Source organism: Ixodes scapularis, unplaced genomic scaffold (genome assembly GCF_016920785.2).
Source record: "Ixodes scapularis isolate PalLabHiFi unplaced genomic scaffold, ASM1692078v2 PGA_scaffold2__306_contigs__length_199485367, whole genome shotgun sequence".
In the NCBI taxonomy this organism is placed as follows: domain Eukaryota; kingdom Metazoa; phylum Arthropoda; class Arachnida; order Ixodida; family Ixodidae; genus Ixodes; species Ixodes scapularis.
In genome coordinates, this window is record NW_024609857.1 from 144,557,748 (window position 1) to 144,582,312 (window position 24,565).

Consider the following 24,565-nt stretch of genomic DNA (forward strand, 5'->3'; position numbering starts at 1 on the left):
CCATGTTCATAAATAGTGCGGCTATTACTCGAGTAAATATGGTATTTCATTTCACAAGTCTGCGTAGCTTATGTCAAGTCCTATTTTACTAAGGTTCCCATATATCTGCGTGTGTTGTATGTTCAACTTTTATTTAAGTGCCGCAATTGAAGCCCCCTTTCCCTTATTGCAGGGGTATAAACTTCGTGCTCTCAGCTCTTGTCTTTAACATTGTGCCAACCATACTTGAAGTGGCCCTTGTCAGCTCTGTACTAGTAAGCACTTTTCCTTACTTTTTCTTTTGCTGGTTAGTGTTTCTGTGAGATCGAGCTACAACTCTGTGTTGCTTGACGGCCTATTGTCGAAAACCATTAATATCTTGTGTTCTTTTTTTTCAGTATTACAAATGTGGAGGCAAGTTTGCAGTAGTAACCCTGGGGTGCATTGGAACGTACAGCGTTTTTACATTTGCTGTGACACAGTGGAGGTAAATGTCTTTTTATTTATACTTGTTGTCTATACATTTGTGCTTTGAAAGTTTGTGAATACAGAGTTGGATTTTTGAGTGGATACAAACAGGCACTCACATTTTACAGGGTCTTCGAGATAAATCCAAACTTCTCCCTGATTTCGTCTCTCTACAATACAGTGAAGCTGTATTGTAGAGGACCATCGCATGATAAACAATTCGCAACTTGCTCAAAAATGAGCTGAGCATACAACTGGAGGGTACAATACTCTAATCACTTCGCGCTGGAAAGTCGCCTAAGCAAATCATTGCGTGGTATGGCTATGAGAAAACACAAGTTTAAGCATTGCCAAAACAGTCAGAAAATCTGTCAGGAAGACGTTACGGCAGACCAAGCAAAGCACAGAAAGCGGTCGATACTCATTTTATCTTTGCCTTTTTGTGTTTTCCTGAATACGGTGAATTTTCCGGATCTATCTCGATGACTCTGTAATTGTCGAAAATATTCTTTTTGATGCAATGCCAGCATGCAGGATCTGGTTTTCATCAATTAGAAAGAAAAAAAACCATGCTGACAGTTGTGTGGGGACCATTATACTATTGGGCCTGACAGGTATCCGATGGGAAGATAGCCGCCATTATAATTTAGAGGATAATTCACTTTTATTTGTTAACTAAATGTTCATTACGTGTTTATGGTTCACATTGCAGTTGTAAGTTAAGGATAGCCACCACCAGGGTTGTCATTACTGGGTCAGAGCACAGCCTAAAGAGAGGAAAAGCACACATAGACTAAAAGTGCTATATTGCAGAGGATTCCCTGCACTAGATTGATTTAGCAGGCAGTAGCATACCTCAAGAAAGGTGCCAGGTGTGACAATGCACAGTTGTCACTGCTTGATTGATCGCATCCACTCATGGTGTTTGCTCTGCTCTGACTTAAAGTGAGACAAAGTATGAGATGTGTACTAGAGAGTGAAGCAGGGGCTGTTGATTTCATTCCGACAGCTGTGCAAATAGAAGCTTGGTTGGCCAAGATGTAATGCACATACAAAATTGTGACAAATGTATGTCATGAGTACTGTATATCACCATTTATTGTTTATTGTGATAAATTTTGTGGAGTCTGGATTTCAGGAATATTTAGCGAACAGAAAAAAAGAGAATATTGCGAATATTTCTTTACTTGTGGTTCGAGAAATTCACATATTTCAAACTTTTCTAACTTGAAATTCGAGAGATTCTAAAATTTTAAATTTCGTGGGATCTGAAGTTAAAAAAATTCCAAGATTTCGAATTTCTTTGGATCTAAAATTCGAAAAATCTGACGTTTTGAATTTTTATAGACATAACGATAGGAAAATTCGGAGATTTAGAATTTCTTTCTACATCAAGCTCGAAAAGTGCGAAGGTTTCAATTCTTTTTTAAAGCAAAATTAAAAGAAAAAAAGAGGATTTTTAATTTCTTTTAAGTCCAAGTTCGCAAGGTTCGAAGTCTGGTTTTCACGTTCCTCCACAGTTTCAGTTTCAAATAACGTTTTCACGCCTCACTGATTTTCACGAAATCAGGATTAGAAAAGTTCGGGTGTGATATCTAGAGTGCGCGAAGTTGGTCAGGCAATTAAATGAGACGACGAGTGTCCCGGATGTGCTGGAATGATTGCCAGTGCAGAGTTACATGTGACCATAGATCAGTAATCGCGACCGCCAGCCCGGGGCGGGGGGGGGGGAAGGAGGTTTTTTTTTAATGTGCGTTATGCAGTTGTGATCACACTAACGCACTGTTTTACGATACTCATCCAATTTAAAACGGCCAGGGACGGGCAGGAGGTTGAGGCTCAGAAATACGTTGAAGCGATCTGGCAAACTACCTCCCCACCCCCTTGCACGCTGGTAATAATTCGATCGAACGACGCCCGATTGATGCATATAGTAGTTTTAGTTTGTAATTGTTCTGGAGGTTTATTTTCCGGGACGGAGGAAAGGCAGAGCAAAACGCTCAGAAGCCGACACAACTCGAGGTTGAGGAGCATTCTACCATACCAGAGGCGTCATAAGAGGAAAAACGGGGAAGGGGGGGCTCCAGTCTCCCCCCCTCCCCCCCCCCGCTTTTCAGATATTTTGGAAACAATGCGGGGAAAGAGTGCGGGTCGAGCTTATTTTAATCTGAAATTATTTATGCATATGTATAGCCACTGTCGCTCTTCACTGCATAAAAGATAGCGTAGATGGTCACTGTCAGAAACTCGTTGTCGGAAGGCACTACTCGTCACATGCTTAGTGGTTCGGAAGCTCAAAGCTATGTCTTTTCGATCTAAGTAACTGTGCCATTGATAAAAAAAATATTTAACATACCGTATTTTCCAGTGTATAAGTTGCGGCTTTTCAAACCTTTTTCTTAGTGCGACACCAAGAAAAAGGTTTGAAAAGCCGCAACTTATACACTGGAAAATACGGTATGTTAAATATTTTTTTTATCAATGGCACAGTTACTGGTTATTAAAGACATAGCTTTGAGCTTCCGAACCACTAAGCATGTGACGAGTAGTGCCTTCCGACAACGAGTTTCTGACAGTGACCATCTATGCTATCTTTTATGCAGTGAAGAGCGACAGTGGCTATACATATGCATAAATAATATACAAATATGCGACTTATATAAGATTTTTTTTTTTTTTTCGAAGTGCGACGCCATTTTTTTTATATGCCGCACGCCATTTTTCGTAGAGCACCATAACTACGTAGCCGCAGGACCCCTCCAGGAGGCAATGCTCTCGCCGCACTATTTTGACTCTGAATGCGAGATATTTTAATTTTTATGGTTTGCCTGAAGCGACTCAATGTGGATAGGCAAGACAGTGAGAATAAAGCTTTTACAGCATGTTATTGATGTTGTCTAGTTCAGCCATGGTTCCGTATTCTTTTGCTTCAGTCCAGTAACACTGAAAAGTAAGTGGGTTGGTATACAGGCATTGCAGAATATTTTCTCAAGTCTTTCTTTATTTCCGTTTGATGAGCAGTTTTTTTGTGCCATGCTCCAGCTGTGTTGCAACATGTAAAAGGAAGGATTGTGGATAGCCAATCTTTTAGAGGTACCCAAAAAAGAATGTCAAGCTTTATCTTTTTGCCTGCGCATCGATGCTCGCGCCGTCTCCGGGACTTGGCCTAGGCTAGGCCTTGTGCTCCAAAGCTTGATTTGCAAGTGTCTAGATCTTTAAACTTCCATTTGCCCAGAACGCTTTCGATCAAATAAAGTAAACTACTCTCTCCTTTTGCACATTTTACGTCCTTTTGCTGTGAAACATTTTATTGCCCCCGCCAGACAGCACCATACTATGGGCATTTCTTGCGAGTCGAAATGCGCGTCAAACGGTACGTGCAATCTAGCAATTGTGCGAAACTCCGATTTCGTGATACCAATGCACGTAAACCAAAGAACTCATATCGTGAACCATGTAAAGAGGAGCGACCTATACAAAGGTGCGACTTATATGCCAACTTTTCTGCGAAAGCGGCTCAATATACGGATGTGCGACTTATACAAGGGTGCGACTTATAGTCCGGAAAATACGGTAGCAATACAGTAATACCTCATTAACTCGAACACAGCTATCTCGAAATAGTGGTTAAGTCGTAAAATTTCCTTGCCACGGAATGAGCTCCCATAGGCACAATGCATTTTGTACTTGCTTATCTCGAAAGGTTTTCGTGACTGACTTCGGATATCTCGAAATCTCGTCAGCGAAAATTGCAAAAAAAAAACAACAACACAATAAACATGAAAAAAATTTAAAAAAATGTGTGCAGCACGCAAAAGAAAAAACAAAAACAAAACGCGCAAGAAAACAATTAAAAGAAAAATAACCGCGGGTGCGGTGTACGGAGACTCGAAGAGATGTGCGACTCAGAAACTTTGTTTTCTTCTTTTCTTTTTCTTTTTTTTTTTTTTGTTGTTTGTTTTGTTTTTATGATTTCCATTTGGACAAGCTAATCACTCACAGGCCGGGATGCCTGACGCTCGGTGCCCCGTTTCCCTTGAGCGTTTTGTTCCGCTCTGTCTTTCGTTTTCTCTTTGCTCCTGGGTTCTTCCGTTTCCTTCCGGGTCCGGTCGTTGGTCGTCGTGAGTCTCGTGTTTCCCAGAGGTGTCTCGTTCGTTTCGAGTGTTGCTGCTTTTTGTTGCTTGTCCGTCATTTTTTTTTTTTTTCGGGTGTTTCGATTGTCTTCCGGCTCCACACGAGCAAGGGAGAAGTGTTCAATTCGGTCATCGGTTGTGAATTTTCTGACGTTGTTGGCGCGTGACTCGATTGACCATGAAGATGGCGGAGCCCCAACAGTGCAAATCACTGACACTTGAGAGCAAAGTTGCTCTCATCAGAGAAGTTGATGTTGCCGCGATTGTTAGAAGTTTTATTTAAAACATCGCGCGGGGAGAGGTAAAAAAATTTCGGTATTTTGCTTATCTCGAAATTCCGCTTATCTCGAATTTTTTCACAGTTTTTATGACTTCAAATTAACGAGGTATTACTGAAAATGCAAGAATGAAAAGCTCGAGAAAAGGAGAAAAAAAAATATCGAGAACTCGCTGGAAGTGTTGTATTCTTGCAGTTTCTCCTACCAAAATTTGTACAGGCTAAAAGTCTCCAAATCTTGCAACAAAAAAAAAAAAGAAAAGAAAAAAAAAAAAATTTTTTAATGACGTGCTGAACTTGAACTTTATTAGAAACCTTCTGCCATAAGTTAATTTATTGCTCAACCTGAAAAAAAAATAAAAAAAATAAATACATTATTTTGTATTCTGCAAATGGCAGTGATATGTACTGTCTCTGGTGTAATTTAAATGCGATACCTCAAACAATTTAGACAAAAAAAATTACCAAGTTGAGGGAATAATTGCCCGGAGATGCATGTTTGGATATTTCTTCGAAACTCGTCTTGAATAACAATAATCATATTTTAAGACGTCACTTACCTTGGCTATACATAGACCATTATTAAAAAGTTTAACATCTCTAACATATGGCGAATTCGGGTGGTCAATCGCCGGCGAGCCCACGCCGGCGGCACAAGCAACCAAAACCGCACCAGGCGCACCACGTGACCCTCTCCACCCGAACACAAAGCGCCTGCAACTAGCGTTTTTGTTTACCCGCGTCGCGCGTGAACTTTGTTAACTTCTTTCTCGATTATTTTATGATACAATAGGCACACTGTAGGCATCAGCAACATTTATTCGGACTCTGAGATATGGGTAAGCAAATTTTAATATATTTGGTTTGGATTGCCAAAGAACTGTTGCCGTCTTACAAGAATCCCAGAAGGCTCACCAGCATTGCTGTTTATATTCCATTTTCTTGTTATTACCTTTTTTTCTGGAATCCTTAGCATTTTCGTTTGGTCCAGCCCTTTGAAATAGTAATGCACGTTGAAGTGTCGTGCTGCAGCACTATCAATACATTCTTTTTTACAGCGGTGTAATTTCACGCTGTGTTCCATAGCAAACTGATCTTGCGCAAGCTTCCTTTAAAATATTTATCTTTATTTCCGTTGTTTTTGCTGTCTTTTCTCAGACCACAGAGGGATGTCTGTCTCAATGGCTTCGTTTTCTACTCGAACCCGCTATCGGCGACCATTGTTTCATTTGGTTCCCTTTACCGATTCGGATGTGACGATACCGAATACAGTCTGGCAGACAAGCTGCCCGACCTCTTGAAGCTCGGGCAAAAATTGTGCCGGTAAATTGCCGGCACACGCCTGAGAAGTGCCACCCGAACGGCGCGCACTCGCCAGCCTCTGACCACGCAAACGCCCTTGCCCTAGATATGGCAACCGGGAAATGACCACCCGAATTCGCCAATAAATAGCTTCGGCTATAGCGCGCTTCAAATATTGCACAAACGACAATCTTCAAAAACCCGTCGTCCTTCCTCGCTCCTTCGGGAATTTATTTCTTTAAAACTAAGCATGCCAGAACATTGAAATAAACGGCATTGTCTTTCGCAAGGAATGCAACACCGAATGTAAAAATTCAAAAAAAAAAAAAAAAAATTATGAATGCACATTTGAATCCAAGTGAAACCACCCGCCAATCTATCGATGTTTGATGAACTTCTAACTTTTACCCTAAAAGTTCAAAGTTCGTTCAACTTTCGTCTCTTCGGGATTCGAAAGTTTGAACATTTTCGAATTGTCTAGATAAATAAGTTTGAAAGTTTGAAAATGATTGAATCTCTTCGCGTAGGAACTTCGAAAGTTCGAAAAGCTTTGAACTTCTTAGTGCAAGAAGTTCAAATATTTGAAAATCATCAAATTTTTTTGTCTATGAAGTTTTAAAGTTCGACAAGCATTGAATTTCGCATCAAAATAAATTCAAAAGTTCGAAAAGGATCGAATTTACCAGCGTAATAACTTTGAAGGTTAAAAAAACATTGCATTTCTGAACGTGCAAAGTTTGAAATTTCGAAAAGCGTTGAATTTCTTAGTTTAACAAGTTCGAAAATTCAACTTCCGTTGAATTTTTTGATATAGAAAGTTAGAAAATTCAAAATCTTTCGAACCTTTCAAACCGCTTGATTCGATCATCGAAACTTTGGTTCGAAAAAAGTTTGCCGCATCCCTAGTCTTAGCTTTAAGGCATCAGGCTACCTTGCTGTGATCCCTTCAATTCTTTAAACTTTTGTACTACAGTGTTCTCCTTACCATTTATGTTTTACTTACAGGACGAAGTTCCGGATCAAGATGAACAAAGCCGAAAACGAAGCGGGAGCGCAAGCTGTCGACTCCTTAATAAATTATGAGACGGTCAAGGTACGAATGGTGAACCGTAGTACTTCTTGTTGTGCTCAAAGCCTCGTTGACACTTTTGGTTTATCTTGTAGTACTTCAACAATGAAAAGCTTGAAGCAAACAACTATGACAAACTTTTGGCTCAGTACCAGGAGGCGTCGCTGAAAACGACCACCAGCCTGGCTGTCTTGAACTTCGGCCAAAACGCCATTTTCAGTGCTTCACTCTCTGCCATCATGATTCTCGCGAGCCAGAACATCTTGAATGGTAAGCTCTTTTTGGCTGCGTCATATGTCTACAGTTAAAATCTTTGTTCTAAAGAGGGAAAGGCAATACAGATTTTGCTTTTTTCGTGGTGTTCTTTTTGTTTGTCACTAGTGATGTGATTGCTGCGCCAATTGTGCCAAACTGCACCAAGGGGCTAACTCTGCAACATCCTGCTACATTTTACCAAAATATGGGTAATCTGTGCCAAACCTGTGCCAAAAAAAACAAAAAAAACAAAAACAGTTTCGGTCGCCTGTCAAAGTTGAAACTAAATTGAGCATGCGTGTGTTATGTGGTGCAAGCGGCCGCGCGACACAAAGAACCCTGTACCAATTTTCCATCCGGTCTTGCATGGTTTTCCCGCCGTCCCGTGTTTCGCGCTCTCGTCGTCTCGTGGGTCTCGTCTCGTGTCTTTTTTTAATATATTTTCAATGATAGACTGATGTGCACAGCCGCTACGACGCTAACGTGCCGGGTACCAGCCATGCCGTCGTGTTGTGAAACGAAACCATGTTTTTGCGCAGCAAAAATTACTTTGTGAGCTGAAGCAGTTGCTCCTGAAAGCAACGGTCGTGGAAAAACTATATTTGGTCCCTACCTTCCAGTCACCATAGTCGTGCGACGTCAGGTGTTGCCATCCCCGTGTCACTGCAGATATGGCGCTTTCTAAGATGAAACTAAATACCGCGGCATGTTCAATCATACGTTACTACAAAAATTTCTCTTTAACTCGAAGACTGCTGTGTCGAGATGATTACTTAGGTTTCTCCCGGTGTGCTGTCTTTCGAGAGGGACCCCGGTACGTAGAAATCTGCCGCAAAAAAAATTTGGTGACTAGAAGTGAGCTAAACAAAGAAGGCAATGTCTGCACGCTGAACCCGCGCTTGTTTGTCTCGAGTTCGCTCGTTGCACAAAGCACTCCAAGAACTTTCTGACCTTGGCTCGAGATGTCTTGCACCAATGTGCTCAGGTTCCTTTTTTTTTGTGTGTGTTTAGCTTGTACCTTGTTTGCTGGCCTGTCAAGCATGTGCCGCTGGACTGCTTTTTTGTCGTATGCTCGACAGTTACATTTTGCATACAATTTTGTGAATGAGTTGGCGAAGGAGCGGAGTGGCACGCGCATCTGCAAGCCTGCCGAAGTTGACCTTGCGCACGACAGAGGCACCAGTCGAGACGCTTGCAATCTATTGTTTTACGTTATTCTTAATTTTGACAAAAATCTCGCACGTTGGGAGCCAGTAAAACTGTGGCAAGCAATGTTTCGGAATCACTCGGCAATGCCTACAGCACTGTACACAAAACACAAGCAGCGAGTTCCGTCACAACAAGTCGCATCAGAACAACACAAAGTGCTTTTCACTTGTACAGCACTTAAAACAAATATTTTTCTATTTCTAAGAATATCTGCTCCAAAAGCCACTTTTGCTGCTTTGAAACACTGTCTTGGCTGCTCCAAAAGCCACTTTTCTGCTCTAGAACACTGTTTTGGTTGCTCCAAAGCCCAGATTTGCTGCTCCAAAACACCGTTTTGACTGCTCCAAAAGGTGCTCCAAAATGGCTTAGGCCAATCACATCACTGAGTCACTCTACCGAAAAACCGGTAGGGTGTCGTGCTAGAGTAATTATGCCTTGTTTATTTTAACATATCGTAAAATACCGAGGGGGTGCCCACCCCGCTTTCACTGAAAATTGGTTTAATCTAGACATCAGCCCTTTTCCGGTCAAATCTGGGGCTTATAATTTGCAGAATTACCAAATTTGGAAAATAGGAATAGTGGTCGCTTAATTAAAGTGGGCGCCTCCGCAGTATTTTACGGTAGTTCGAAATGTATGGGTTTAGAATTATTGGGACGTTTAAAGGTCATTCCGATCAACATTTTTTAATTTGGGATTACGACCGTTTTCATCTAAAACAGCGTCCCTAAATTACAAGGTATAATTTTTTTTTTTCAATATCGTGTGTAGTTTTATAAATATCAGGGCTCAAAGTTTGATTTCGAGCGTCTACGGCAAAACTGAAACTATCTGCTAGAGGGGTGGCAACACTGGTCATTGGCCGTACGGTCGCGGCGTCATGTCACACTGGTGCTGCGGTACGTGGCATAACCAGTAAATAGCAGCTCCACCGCGACTCGACACCAGAAGGGTGCTGCACCAGTGTTCCTCGACTAAAAACTAACCCGCTTGCCTGCCGCTAAAGAGCAGCTGGTCGCATCTTTGAAATTGGTTTTAGTGGAGTATGCGGCTTCACTTTGACATAATATTTTGAATGGGATCGTATTTTGTGCCACTAAAGCAATACCAGTCATTTATTTTGGTTTAATTTCTACCAGAGTTGCCCTTTAAGTGGGGAGAGGGAGTGGAGTTTACTTTTAGATTGTTTTGATTTGCTGGGACTACCTGAAGTGAGGGGGTACTAAAGGGACTTTGCCCATAGGCCTTCCTTTAACAGATTCAATAATTTAGCACTTCAACTTTACAAGATTAACTTCATTAAACAGGTTGTTGTTCTTGTTGTAAGTCAGAGCTGTGAAGGATTTAGGATGCCTGTTACCAGTTTTTGATCAGACATGACTTCAATGGTTTCTTGAGAACTGCCATATTAGAAGCTATAGCAAGTTTGGATAGCTCCAGGTGAATCAGCTAAGAAAATATGCCTGAACACAGTGGCGTCACTAGGGTCAGCAGCACCCAAAACAATCTGCCCCCCCCCCCCCGCCCATGTGCACAAAAAGAAAAAAGGAGATAATTTCAGCATTAATACTTTGCTCCCATTCTACACTGAGGTGTCAAATTTCGGGGTACACATTTAGATGGTTTGCTTTTATAGAATAGTGCAGTTAGAATGAGTCTCCTTGAGGTCCATTTTAATCTAATTGTCAATCATATGTATCTCAGACTTTTGCACGGCACAAAGGCACAACTGGTCGCCATTAGACTTGACATCGCCGCGTCGCAAATTTCTTCGTCGTGGAGTTGGAAGAATGATGCTTTGAGATGTCATTTTGTTTGAACAAAGCCTTACGTGAGGAATGCCATTGACTCGTTGCAGGCAGCATGACTGTGGGCGACCTCGTAATGGTAAATGGGCTCTTGTTCCAGCTGTCGCTGCCTCTCAACTTCCTCGGCTCCGTGTACCGAGAGGTGAAGCAGTCTCTCATAGACATGCAGACAATGTTTGTGCTCATGCAAATCAAGACTCCCATTGAGGTCAGTGCACGTGCCTGATACACCCTTACTTCGTGAGTTGTGTGAAGTGTGTCTTGGACCCCCCAACTACAGTATTCTGACAAAGAGCATCAGTCTTCCAAATTTGTACCTCTGCTTTGAACTGAAGTTTGTTTATAGTACTACTATTTGTCAATCAATTACTGTTTGTTTCTGGGCTGCTTGCTGTTTTTCTTCATTGTTTTTGCTGCTCATATTCTCCCCTCCTGGGTCTTACCAGTGAATGGCCACGACTGCGAGACGGGTAGGGGGGCTCTAAGATGTGGTAGTAGCTGAAGAGCTGGGGATGTCATGGAAACTTTGCATGCATTGGCTCAACGTTTATAGATGAGAGGGCGCTGCGGTCAAATGCTCAAATGCGTATATAACCATGTTCCATACCACACATTCTCTTTCTGACATGGATGAAAACAAACGAAAGGCTCGGCATGCTGCGGCTCAGTGTCTACGCAGACAAGCACCCCCAGAGCTTCGCCCCAATCAACATCATTCACCACGTGGAGATGCGGTCGTTTTTTGTAGCTTCGTCTGACTTGTTCGCTAACTTTTCTCGGGAAACAAGGAACTGTCGAAGAATTTATGCCAGGGTGTTATTAGAACGGTGACGACCATTCTCTAGTCTGAGTCTCTTTGTTTTCCTTCTGCCCTCTGCAGTCCGTGCCTGAAGCACCCCGCTTGAGTGTCGACAGCAGCAATGCCACGGTTGCCTTTGAGGACGTCTCGTTTGGCTACGTGAATGGGCAGCCAATCCTCAAGAATCTGAGCTTCTTAATACCTGCGGGGAAGAAAGTTGCCCTTGTAGGGGGAAGTGGAACAGGGTACGTATGAGGCTTTTGATGAGCAACTACAGGGCAAGTCTGATCTCTTTTTTTTCTTTTTTTTCCTCATAATCATAAAAATGCCTAGTTATATTGAATAAAATATTTTGTTCCTAATTTTTGGAAAAGATAACGGCAATAGTTTGTGAAAAAAGAATTGCGTCAAAAAACGACACACAGGTTTGTTTTAGCAACAATTCAGGTGACAGTTTCGTTAAAGAGGCCATGCAGTAGTTTCTTTTTTTCACTTTGTCTGCCTTTTAGTTTTAACATTGCGGGACAGTGAGCCTTAGAAATAGCAAAACATAAAAAAGAAAGCGATGTATAATCTTCTGTCTGAACTATTGTCATGTTATGTTGTTAGGTTATTGTTGTTATACTCCACCCCGGTGGCAGGCTAACAGGCGCACCAGCGCACGGGCTCTCGCCTTTTTCTTCTAGCCTTGCAGGCCACCTCGGGTAACACTTCCCCTGCAAATAAATAGTATTATTAATATTATTATTATTACTACTACTATTATTATTAAAAAGAAAAGCTGAAGCGAACAGTTGCCGCTTTGTTACCCATCACAGAAAAGACCCAGTGCATCATGATGAGCCAGGATCTCTATTTATATTTTTTTTTATTACGTATTGAAGAAGAGGAAATAATTGCAAATGGGAAAGAGGGCTCCCTCGGTTTCTCGCTGCCAGTTTTCGTTTCACGGTCTCTTCAAGCAACAAAAGTGAACTGATGGCATCAATAGGCAAGGTGTGCAGACATGCAGCCGATTAAACTGAGCCGCTGAAGCTCCCATGACGTCCTGGTTTCGTCGCGTCTCGGCACATTGCAATTAGAAGGAAGCAGAACTGAAACCTTACGATAAACTGAGACGTGTAGTACGCCACTATGCAATAATAGCAAGGCGAGGAAATGTAGTGAATGTTTTTGTCACATTCATGACTGAAGAAACTAGGCGGAAACTCTGAATCGCCCCCCTATGGTCAGTGACAGATTAAAAAACATATCCAAAGGGAAAAAAAAATTTTATACAGCCTGGCTAGAAAGTTGCATAGACTGTTGTTTTGTTTCGAGGTCCCACTGGTAAAGCCACGTCTTATCCCCAGTCACAAGTCGGGCGAGAAAATCTTCTGGGTCGCTTTCATAGATGCTTAAAAGCTCCCTTGATGAATGCAAGCGGTGCCGTCAATCCTGCGTAGAGAGGTTCCGGGGCACTTATCGGGTCGAGACCTTCGTCATACCCAAAACGTCATGGATAATTGTAAAAGCATTGCCATACGAAATGTTCAATTCTATAGCAACGCTTCGGACACCTCAATGCTGCAATTCTTTATGATGGGGCTCTCAACTCGGGCTGAATGTTCCAAATTGCTTGAAGGGCTGGGCTGCCCTGACCTTGGGTTGTCTTGCACGTCCACACGACCGCGTTTAAACTCATTGAACCAACGAGTTACTGTAGCATATGTGGGGCATTCATTGCCACACACATTCATCATTCTACTGTGAATTTGCTTGGCAGAACTCCCTTTGCACAAAAACTTTATAATGCTCCAGTACTCAAGCTTGAAATCGGGGGAGGACGCCATGTTTAACTGACTGCTGACTGGTGCAAATAAAAAGCGGTACCGGAAGTCTTGATATTAAGAACATGTTTGGCTAGAGAGATGAGCTAATCAACGGTTATAGAGACATCGCTGTCAAACGTTTGATTATAGCCGAGTTGCAAAACTTTCTGATCACCTCTCATATGTCATAGGGTCGGCCGGATTTCATTGGGGGCTGAAGCCCCATAAGCCTCCCCCCTGGCTGCTCAAGTGCCTTTCGCACTCCTCTCTACCCACAAGAGCAGTCCTCTGAGCTACTCCCCACAGAGTAATCAGCTCTGTCTGGGGGAAGCAGAATTAATTCACATGTATCTAATTTAATTGTTGCTCAAAACTCAGTTTCAATTACTGCCGGCATGCACAAAGGTTGCATGGTCTGGTACACCACATTTGTAGCAGTTATGCGACAGAAAAAGATGTTGAAAGTGTTTTCAAAACATGGTTGGGAAGATATGGAAGTCGTCGTTGCTTTTTTCTACTTGTTACAAAGCTACATGAATGAGTCAGTCGTTCCTTTAAGCCCTGTTGGGCATTGAGGTTCCGCTAGGTGCAATAAAAATTATACGTGACTGGAGAATATCTTAAGCCTACTCCTGGTATACTTTGGTCTCTTTCTATCGTCTCACGCTTGCGTGTGTGCTTGTCTTTGGTTGTTTTCTTTTTTTTCTCATTGCATCCAAAACTATATTTTTGGTTCACATAAATATGCTCAGGTGCAATTATTAGCATTTTTCTGCATCAGAATTCACTTCTGTTCTGCAGTTGTGTGTTGTTGTGACTGAACATTTGATTTGCCTGAGATAACTGAACTAGTTTATACAGTTGAACATTATTTCAGCTACTAAAAGGTGCAACCACTGGACCTACCTTTTTTGCTGCACACCTTGTGCCCTTCTTTGTACGAGGTCTGACCAAGTTCAGAACTTTCTGGTAAACTCGACATATCATATACTTACTCATCTGTAACTCTAGTTTTTTCTGAAAATTTTGTGCTCTAAGATTGATCTTTGCGTTATAATTGAAAAACCTCAAAATTAACCTTACCGGTGCCGTGACCACCTGGATTCCAACAGTTTGTCAGTTTTATGCTGGCAACTTATACCTCTTGGTACTACTTGAAATGGGAACCATAGATTCCAAATCTATCAAACCTGTCAGTTTATGCAATTTTCTTGGTGTTGACCTCTATAGTTGATTTCAGAGTAACTAAACCGGCGCAACGGTTTCATAGTTTTAGCACTATTGCTTCTAGCTTGGAGTTTTGTTTTGGAACTTTCACGGCTTTCATTCCTCTGGGCGCTCTAACTGTACTGAATAAAGTGCCACGAAGGTACTACTTTGTTGTTCCTCAGTTAGCCTCACATTACAATGGTGGTTTTATTTTTTCCCACTGTGCAATATCTAAACTTATTTCTTGCAATATGCATAGTATCTGGTCGTTCTAGAATCGAGTAAATATGCTGCCTATATTATACCATATGTGCCTTATGTTTCAGGAAATCCACTGTCATACGTCTGCTGTACCGCTTCTATGACCCAGACAAGGGCCGCATCCTGATTAACGGTCAGGACATAAGGGACGTGAATCTCGACAGCCTGAGAAAAGTCATTGCAGTTGTGCCCCAGGTAATGTGTGATGCATAGAATCGAGACATAGTAGGAGGTAGATCAATTAAGGTATTTTATTATGAATCAGATACGAATGCAGTAAACACTTGCTATCTCAGAAGAAAAAAAAAAACTAGAAAACGTTTGAGATAAACAAAGTTTTGAGATAAGCGAGATGCCGAATTTTTATTGTGCTACCGTAAAGTTCCAAAAGAATGCCCACCCAAAATGAAGAGATAAATGGTGAAAAACATGGTGTGGCTATCTTTAAGGATGCCACAGCAAAAATTGATAAAAATTTAATGATAAACACAGGGCACCTGCTACAAACCACGTGACGTGGGTACTGATACTCCAGATCGTGGACACCGCAAATCCATGTTTCACGATGCGATGAACACTCTGGAATTCGGTATGAACTCCTGTGTCACGGGAAAGGTTACCGCAGGTTGGAGATGCAGCAGATTTATGTTTGACCGTGCGAAGGACCCACCGAAACCCGCCGAGAACTTGCATCTCACGAGATCGATTACCGCAAATTGCAAATGCAGCAAATTAAAGTTTTATGGTTCAATAAACACGCAGGATTCCACTACAAACATTCCTGTCAGGGGGACCAATGTCGCGCACGCAGACCGCGGACAAAATGGCTGGAATCCGCTACAAACTCGTGTATGTCACAGGAACGAATACTGCAGATCGTGGATGCAGCAGAATCGTATTTTACGATGCAATATACAAGTGGGACAAACTCACGTGTTACAAGAATCGATAGTGTGCGTGCAAGTCACAAACAAAAACTTTGGAATCCGCTACAAACTCTCATGTCACGGGGACAGATACCGCAGATCGCGGATGCAGCAGATTTGCATTCTACGATGCAATATACATGCGGGAACAACTTGCGTGTTATCGTACCTCAAAAAGCTTGCGCAGGTGGTGGAAAAAACGCGGGAACCCGCTACGAACCCGCTTATCAGATGTACGAGTACAGCAAATGACGCGGCAAATGTGACTCTGACGGAAATCAGGGGGTGGGCGATGTTTCGCAATTTTTATGTTACAGCTATTTAGCAAGAAAAAAGGCTCAAGGTGCACCTTAGCACTCCTTAGAAGTTGTGAATGTGAAAGCACGCACGCCGCTTTTCGCTCCCTTCTTTTGTCTGCGGCGTAAGGCGCGCTGACCTTGGGCATGGAACGGTGGAGCCACTGCCTTGCGCAGCGCCATCGGGTGAGTGATCGTTGAAACTGACGTCAACGCGCACCAGCCAATGGGGCTGGAGCCGAAAATTCATCAGCTTTACTTTGCTCCTTTGGGATCGGGGAAGCTAGGTGCTGTGCCTAGGCTTTTCGCATGGTTTCATAGCTCGGAGCTGGGAACTGGCTACACTTAGAAAAAGGATTTAAGGTGCCGTTTTCGCGCTTAAAACTGATGACCTCAGCTCACTCCATGAGACAGCTAATGCTTTCGCTTTAAGATGAGATGGGCGTTCTCTCGGGGGTGGGCATTCTTTTAGAACTTTACGGTAATTGCGCATTGTGGATATGGAACCCTTCCAACAATCGTGTTAATTAACTTGACACTCGCATGGCGCATGGTGCGGTGAGAACAAAATGACTGTAACAAAATTATCAACAAGCAAAACTTCCACGATCAGACAACAAAAACAAAAACAAGAAAGCAAAAAAAAAAAACATTGAAAGAATTGAGAAAAAAATAATGAAAGAACAAGACTAAGAGTTTAAGATAATGCTAAGCGCGAGGAAGGTATAAACAGCCGTAGTGACTGCCAAGCCGTAACGTGGGGAGTAAAAACAGTAAGGAAGGAACACATTAGGGATAAAATTGGGCACCATGCGGCGCTCGCTGCTAGGCGCACCACGGGTGCACTGCACGGCAATATTTGTACTGACCAGATCTGAGCGACAGTGCCGTGAGGATGTGAGGTAGGGGCGCCAGCACTGGTTGCTTTAGATACTGCTGCGCTGTACCTGTTTTCACTGCTTGTGTTTCTTAAAGGGCGGTCCAAACCAAGCCGCAAAACGGGTTCTGCAGAAATCCAGGAGAGTGGAGTGATGTCAACGTGACATTTTCCGAGTCTTGGTTCGTGGGTCCAAAGTTCAATATAGTGAACTTTTTCCGGGCCCTGAGAGCCCTTTTGCCTATCAGGGAAAGGTGGTCCACCTTGAGTAAAGTTGGGGGGGGGGGGGGGTGCTTGTTGCTTGTCAAGAACCCTGCAAGTGGACAAAGGGAGGCCTTAGAAGCAGTTGCTTTTAGTTGTATTGTCCTGCTCAAAGCCACTCCAAAATTCCACTAAAACTTCCTTTTCTCTTTTTCCCACCTGCAATGTGCATTTTTCCTTTTCCCACTTAACGTTCCTGTCTCCGGCACTCCAGCGTGCTGTCCCTTTCACTGCTCGTTCAGACACTTCTCCACGCTTCTGGGCTAAGACGACGGGCAGAAGTTATAGAAAAAAAAAGGCTCGAGATACACCTAAGCACTTCTTATGAGTTGTGAATGCAAAAGCATGCATGCTGTTCCTCCGCTTCCTTATTTCGTCTATGGCGTACTTGCGCTGACGGTCGAGTGCACGCGTTCTCCTCGCCACGCTGACCTTGGGCGTGGAGCGGTGAAGCCACTGCCTCGCGGACATGCAGCGCCATGGGAAGGCACTAATTGAAACTGACGCGCAGCGGCTTTATATCACTGCCGTTTTGTGTGACTTTCTGCGTGGTTTCAAAGCCGTGATGCCTCAGCACGCGGCTTCAGGAATTTATCTGCCGTTTGGTGCGGCTGATGACATGGGCTCCCTCCATGGGACAGTTAATGCTTTGGCATTAAAAGGGCTCTGCCTCTAGCGTTATAGACGACAGGCGTTTTGTGGCTTGGTTTGGACCACCCTTTATTCAACAAACGTCCTTGAGACGCACGCCGCTCCGTGCGTTTGCTGCACTCATGATTATTGGCGTAGCAGCCGGATTGCGGCCCCAGGTACCATGTGTCCCAGTCATGGGGGGGGGGGTGCCACCTCATTGCTTAGCTTGGGCTGTTTGAACTTTCCTTTGGGTAGCAGCATAGTGCACTTTTTGTAGTCGGCAAATTTTATGTGACGGCATTGTAATGGGCATCTAGAAAATTTCTGATAGTGATATCGAAGGTATCCATTCTGATGTAGTCGCTGGTGCAGGTGCATCCTGCACAGCATCATTTTCATCATTGGATGCTCTTACTAATTGCTTCATCGTTCGCTTTTTCATAGAAACTACTCACACATTGCCTTCTCAATACCTTTGTATACTGGCCGCATTAGCTTCTTGTGTCGCATGGACGCCTTCAGAGCAAGTGCCTCGGGAATGTTATCCATAGATTTCAAAATCTGGGACAGTGAACTAAGCGAGATATGAAAATCTTTGGCCGCTTCTTACACAGCAGCGTCATGCTGGAACATTTAGGGCAGTGATCTATGTTGCTCATTACCTGCAGTAAATTGTAGCGCAATATCATGTGTTGACAGATCATCTCTTGCGGTACGAGTTCGGGCTTGGCTTGAGCCTTTTGGATCGGATTTGGTTGGATTCTTTTGGCTTTTCGCCTTGCATTGGCTTATCACAGAACTTTGTAACGGGCAGCAAATCAGAGTTACCACTGTAAGTCATGAGTTTCAATGAGCATTTCTCCCTGCCCAAGAAAACACAAAAAAGAAGAAAAAAAAATTGTTTTCATGCTACAGTTTCTGTTTTGCTGTATTGTTTTCTCTGCCAGCAGGGCACAATCCAAGATGTCTTATTTCTGCAAGGAGTTTGCAACTTTCATTAATTGCTTCGCTATGTTGTCATCGCCATAGAACAGTGGCATTCTGCGTGCTGTTTACATGGCTATGGTCGCCTGTGATTTTGGCGGCCATTTGGTGAAGTCACGTGCCAATATATTGTTGCATTATTGACAGTGTACGCTTCCAGAGACACAAGAGGATAATTTTATGATCCTTTGGTTTGTAAATTGGTAGAGTTCTAGCTATTTTTTGTGAGAGCAGTTTCTAAACAGAGCAATGTTAAAAAAAAATGTGGTTCATTGTCGAGGGCATTTTGACGCATTATCTTTGGCAAGTCATTGACGGTGAATCAGAAATGCTTCGTTGTTGCATAAATTTTGTTGTAGTGGCATTTTCTGTGTCAAGATTGAACTTGGAGCTAACGCAGCCTTCCGCAAGGATAGAACATATAGACACCACCATAAAAATCTGCACATAATACAAAAAACAGTCGAGACACTGCAAGAAGAATGAGAAAGTAGTTCGACGAGCGTAAATGCAGGGTTTCTTGTTTTCGGTAAATTCCCATAAACCCCTAAGGCTAACTCTCGCGACGATCCTATCCAAATCAGGCAGAACCGATAGACCCCTAATTGGAGCCGCTGCTGCAAAAGAAAGCTTTGAGCTTTATGGGAAGACCATATCTATCTACTGGTTAAGTTAGTGTTGACCTGTAACAGAGTCCCCACTTATCTGGCTGCTTCTTTCTTTGGAACCCCAAACCTTATCTCGTTTCCTTCTCTCATTGGTACCAGTACATTTCCAAGCATTTGGTTAACGTCCACGTTCCCTGGAGGTTTGGACATCCCATTTCCGCATCCTGTTTTCTTCAACGTGAACTCCTGTCGACACCAATTTTGTTTTCTTCCAACACCGATAATCGACGTAGGAAAACTTTGCATCTGAGGAAAAAAGACCCCCCCCCCCCCCAAGAAACACCCTGAATCCGAAGAACTAAACTTCAATAATGCGGAACATTATACCATTTACTAAATAATCTCGAGGCAAAATTCGAGATTTGTTCGTCGCTGCGGCGACTCGTAGCAGTGACTGGTTGCCCTTGCCCGCAGGACGCCGTGCTGTTCCACAACACGATAGAGTACAACCTGCACTACGGGGACTTCTCCCGACCCATCGAGGACGTGCAGAAGGCGGCGGACATGGCGGAGCTGCACGACTCGATCATGGCATGGCCCCAGCGCTACGAGACACAGGTGGGCGAGAGGGGCCTCAAGCTCTCTGGGGGAGAGAAGCAGAGGGTGGCCATCGCCAGAGCCATCCTCAAGAACAGCCCCATCCTGGTCTTCGACGAAGCCACCTCCTCCCTCGACTCCATCACCGAACATGTGAGTCAGATGCTTCGGGGAGTGGGGCAACGTGCGAGGGGAGTTCTTTCGACGCCCTTTGGAGAACAATGTCGTGGCGCCACATTTTCAAGGTGGTAACTTTATAGCGGAATCCTTCACAGACCCTGCTCGCTTGCGTTGGTCTCGCCCTAGCAGGCAAGGCCTTGGAAGAGGAAGTCAGCAATGGAGTGCAGCTGTTAGTCTAAGGGGGAACGCTGGTCTTGCAGCTTTGTTCCTTATTTTTTTATCAAACCGAATGCAAAACCACAAGCTTGTTGAGATTTTCGTGCTGATTTCGAGTATCTCGTAATTTTTAGACAGTTGGTTAAATATAATTATAAGAAAACAATAAAAAAAATTATGTTTCAACACATTGCTAGATGCTATGAATCATAGAAAATACAATATTGGGAGGCACTTTTTAGATTGAACCATTATTAGTAGGATGTGCAAACATTCGAAATTTCGAATGCGAATCCAATATTTTCCTTATTCGAAGCGTATTCGATTCGAAAATTGCATATTCGGAAGTTCCCGAATATTCGGCCACGAAAAGCGGCGAATATTCACACAAACTGCAAATATTTGAGTAAGTAACGAATAATCTGCTTGCCACACATTCCCCTAGGAATGTTTATTCACTGAGAAAGGCGTATGATGCGTGCGTTATCGGTCTGCTCTGTTTCTATCTGTCCGATGGGAGCAAGAGAGGATCAGTTTCGGTTTCTCTTTCACCAAGCCCTTTATTGTGTGACACTTTTATAGCGATATGTGATGTAATTGCACGTTTTATAAATTGATACAATAAAATAAACCTCGAGTGTGAAATATAAATATAAAACAAATCTCTAGAGTGTTATCTAATATAAATGTTTGAAAATGAAAAAGGAAAAAGCTAGGTGTGAACAGAACATTGCATCGCATCGACAACAACTCCTGCCACTCCCACGCAGTCAAAACTAGAAATGTCACAAACCTGCCCAGCTTTGAGTGCGACCAAGTTAGACTTTTTCGCACTTTCAATGTGATGCTCGACAAAGGTTTGACTGAAGCTCGACTTTTGTGCGCATGTGCAAAAATTTAAAAAAAAAAAAATAATACTTAGTGACTCCACTTGGCGGAGGAAAAATGCACTATGTTGGGTTTACAGGCATCACTGGTTCACATTAATAATTAATGAAGGCGTTAAAAGCGAATATTTTTTGCTTTTATATGGTGTAAACATTGGTAACCATTTTATAAAATATAAAACAAACTACTTTTCAAATTATTTGTTTCTCAAAAACCAAAATATTCGTGTACCAGCTGGGCAACACTTTCCATAAGTCTAACTTCTTCAAACCTTAGTAACATTCCGCAGGTTTCCCGAGTGAAAGGGTATTTCTACTGGCGGAAGTGTTGTCACGGTGCGAAAGGAGCGCTTACTTTCTGAACACGTAGAGCAGTTAATTTTCCTACACAATAATTTGTAGTGAGTGCATTACTAGAAGTATCTTTAGCCTGTAGCAGCTCAGTAAACACAGTTTCATTGATTTATTTTAAAAAGGCAATAAAACCTGCTGTTACCTCTTGTTTTGTAATTTTTGTTTACTAGACACATTTTCGATATTTGATTAGATATGCGGAGCCCGTTTTTGGTCTTATTCGTATTCGATTCTTATTCGAAAAATTCAATATTCGCACACCCCTAATTATTAGTGACTTTACAACTTATTGAAGTTCAGTGTTTCATCTGTGGCGGCTACTAAACACATTGTTCATTTGAAAATCTTCCTACACCTAAATTAATATCCCTAGAGATACCCACCCCCGAAAGATAATTTGACCCTATTTTTTTCTTGATTTGCTATTTTCCTTTAAACACCAAAAGGTAGCCCACTTTTAGTAATTGTAGTGTTCAGATCAATGATGACCTCAGCATAAATGGGGCTAGTTAGCTATGGCAGGATTTAAAGTGTCCCGTAAGTCGCAGGGCGGCCTCTACAAACTGTGGTAAAGGGAGGAAGGGGGGAATCATATTAGATGGACTCAAAAGCGAGAAACATGCGTAACCCGGCGTGGGAAACAAGACTGACCAGCAATATTCATACCTGGCAAGTCTCCCGTATTACCCGGGAGACTCCTAAATTTTGACCAATTTGTATGGTTGTACGATTGACAGAAAAATCTCCCGTAGAACTCAAATTACTTAAACAAGGAGTCTCTCCCGTTGCAACAAACGGCTGCAATGATAACGAGGCCCAGCTGTATCTCGCTAGCTTGAGCAGTGCAATATAAATGTAATGACGTTGCCTTCATGGAAATTTGTTATCAGTATTTATTTTTAAAAACCGCAACTCCCCTCCCCCCCCCCCCCCCCCCCCCCCCCCGGCTTAGAAATTCTCCCTGATTTGGTTTCTCTGCTTTTGGCAGGTATGAATATTGATTCCAGTTATTTTTCTCGTCAAGAATTAATAGTGTCCCTTAAACATATGCCATTTTGTTCCACACGAAATCGATATGGCTACTCACAACATAGTTTGGTCTCTCTGGAGATGGCTATTCAACGAAACTTGCATAGGGAAAATCCTAACATTTCTGATTACAAGATGGAGGACTTATGATTGTGTTTTCACCAACACCAAAGCTATTGTGGGGGGGTCTCAGACCACCCTCTAAGATCAGCGGGGGCCTGAGACCCCCTGAGACCCCCCGACACTAAGCACTGGCGGGATATACCATAAAATACCGGGCAAGCGCCCACTCAAGATTTAAAGAAAATCACGAAGAAATGGGGGATGGGCGCTTGTCAGGTCATCAATTTAACATATCAATGTACCCTGCATATCTTCTCAGATCTTACAAATTTGAGAATGAGCGCTTAGTGTGGAATGGGCAGATGTGTGGTATCCTATGGTAAGCAAACATTTCTGACTGGGGAGTACAATCATCTTTGCTTCATTGTACCTTGCCACAATAACAAGTTTGGCAAAAAAACATAATCTAAAAAATAGTTTTTTTTTCTTCTTGATTGTACGTTGAAAGTTAGCCCACTTCTTATTTTCACCTGATCTGCTCCTGGTTTTAGGTGGGTTTCCGGTAAACAGTTTTCGGTTACGGTTTGAGTCCCTGGTAGAAAGTGCTGCTGTCCCAAGCGACAGCCTCTTGGAGATGGTGGATATATTTTTCAAATACCGGAAGTCAGTCAACACATTTTTCTTCCTAACTTAGGGTGCAGTTTTTTTTTGTATTTTTTACTTGTAAAAGTAGGATGCCCAAGGATAGTGAAGCAAGCAAAAACAGATAATTGACAATTTCCCAAAAAAATCTTTTTTCAACCTGCATCTTCTCTTAATCAATCAAAAAGAATACTAAACTCGTTTTCACCTCAAGAACCGTAATAAAAAAAAGTCTGGCTTCTCGCAAAGCATTACTAATTTCCCCCTTTATGTGGAAAATTGAGATACATGTAGGTACATTTTAGTTATATGTTATCTTATCAAGACATTCACAATTCAAACAACAGAAGCATCGACATTCACAATTCAAACAACAGAAGCATCGCTTCTTCCTCTGACAACCAAATCTCGTAAGAACTTCGCGCAGCGTACGAACAATGCGCAAAACTTGCTTTTTTCTTGAGGTGAAATTGAGTATAGATCCCTATGCATTTGAAACACCAGACAATTCGAAAGTTATCACACATGTTATCAGATGTGATTGCTATGGCGTGTTAATGGGCTTCACGCACATTCTTACGCTGACCAGGAACTAATTTACGCGAAGACCTAATTAGTGCGATTCACCTACCACTCATGAAAAACTGGTCGTTTATGTACAAACAATATTCAGGCTCTCCGCTTCATTCAGCGTAGCTTTAAGTTTGCACAAAACACATATCCATAGGAGCACATGTCATTTTGTGCAGGTTCCCTATCAATAGTATTTTTAAAACATCATAAACCATAAATCGGAACGCCCACCTATGTGAACGACCCTATTTCTCACTGTCACTGACATTTCTTGCCGAAGTGCAGTCGGGTCGTGTTTTGTGTCGCACTCCTGGGACTTCTCGACACAACTGCCACAATCACATTCTTGCTGATGCAAAAGAATGCGCCCTGTAGAATTGTACTTGAGCGGATTCGGTACAGCCGGGGCCCGGTGACCTGATCACAACCAGCTGGAATGCCTCAATAATCTGTCTCGGAGGAAGCGTTACGATGGAGTTCCTTCACTTCCTTTTTGGGCTTGAGTTGACCCTTAGACCACTTGTACTTAGCTAAACAACTTGGCAACCTATTGAAGTCATTCACAGTTTTCTTCTAACGTTAACTCGGGAAAGACGTTCACAGCGCATTGCAACGCAAACCCCTAACCGTCCCTTGGCGACCTTCGAGGGGACGATACTTGGTTCTTTTACAGTAGTGTGTCACCCTACAAGGGGGCATGGGGATTTTTCATATGTTCCACTTCACGAAATTGAGTGCCACCAAAGTAAACCGAAAGTCTAGCTTCGGATAAAGCTGATGAAAGAAAAAAAATCTTTGTTTTCAGTAATGATTTTTATGCTTGCACCGTCTCGCTCTTATGCACTGAACAGAAGAAGCTTTGCTCTGTCCAAAAAGCACTTCGCTTTTATATATTAACATTGATCCTACGCTGTGACGC

The 24,565-nt window shown here is 42.7% G+C and overlaps 1 protein-coding gene across 1 annotated transcript in view; it reads left to right on the forward strand.

Annotated features, from left to right (window-relative positions):
• The window catches only part of LOC8051341 (iron-sulfur clusters transporter ABCB7, mitochondrial), a 37,807-nt gene that overhangs the window by 8,790 nt on the left and 4,452 nt on the right, over window positions 1–24,565 (forward strand). Inside the window, 8 exon segments of the mRNA XM_040503565.2 lie at window positions 173–254; window positions 378–466; window positions 7,165–7,252; window positions 7,324–7,498; window positions 10,551–10,708; window positions 11,381–11,544; window positions 14,646–14,775; window positions 19,640–19,915. Coding sequence (XP_040359499.2) covers window positions 173–254; window positions 378–466; window positions 7,165–7,252; window positions 7,324–7,498; window positions 10,551–10,708; window positions 11,381–11,544; window positions 14,646–14,775; window positions 19,640–19,915 — 1,162 coding nt within the window.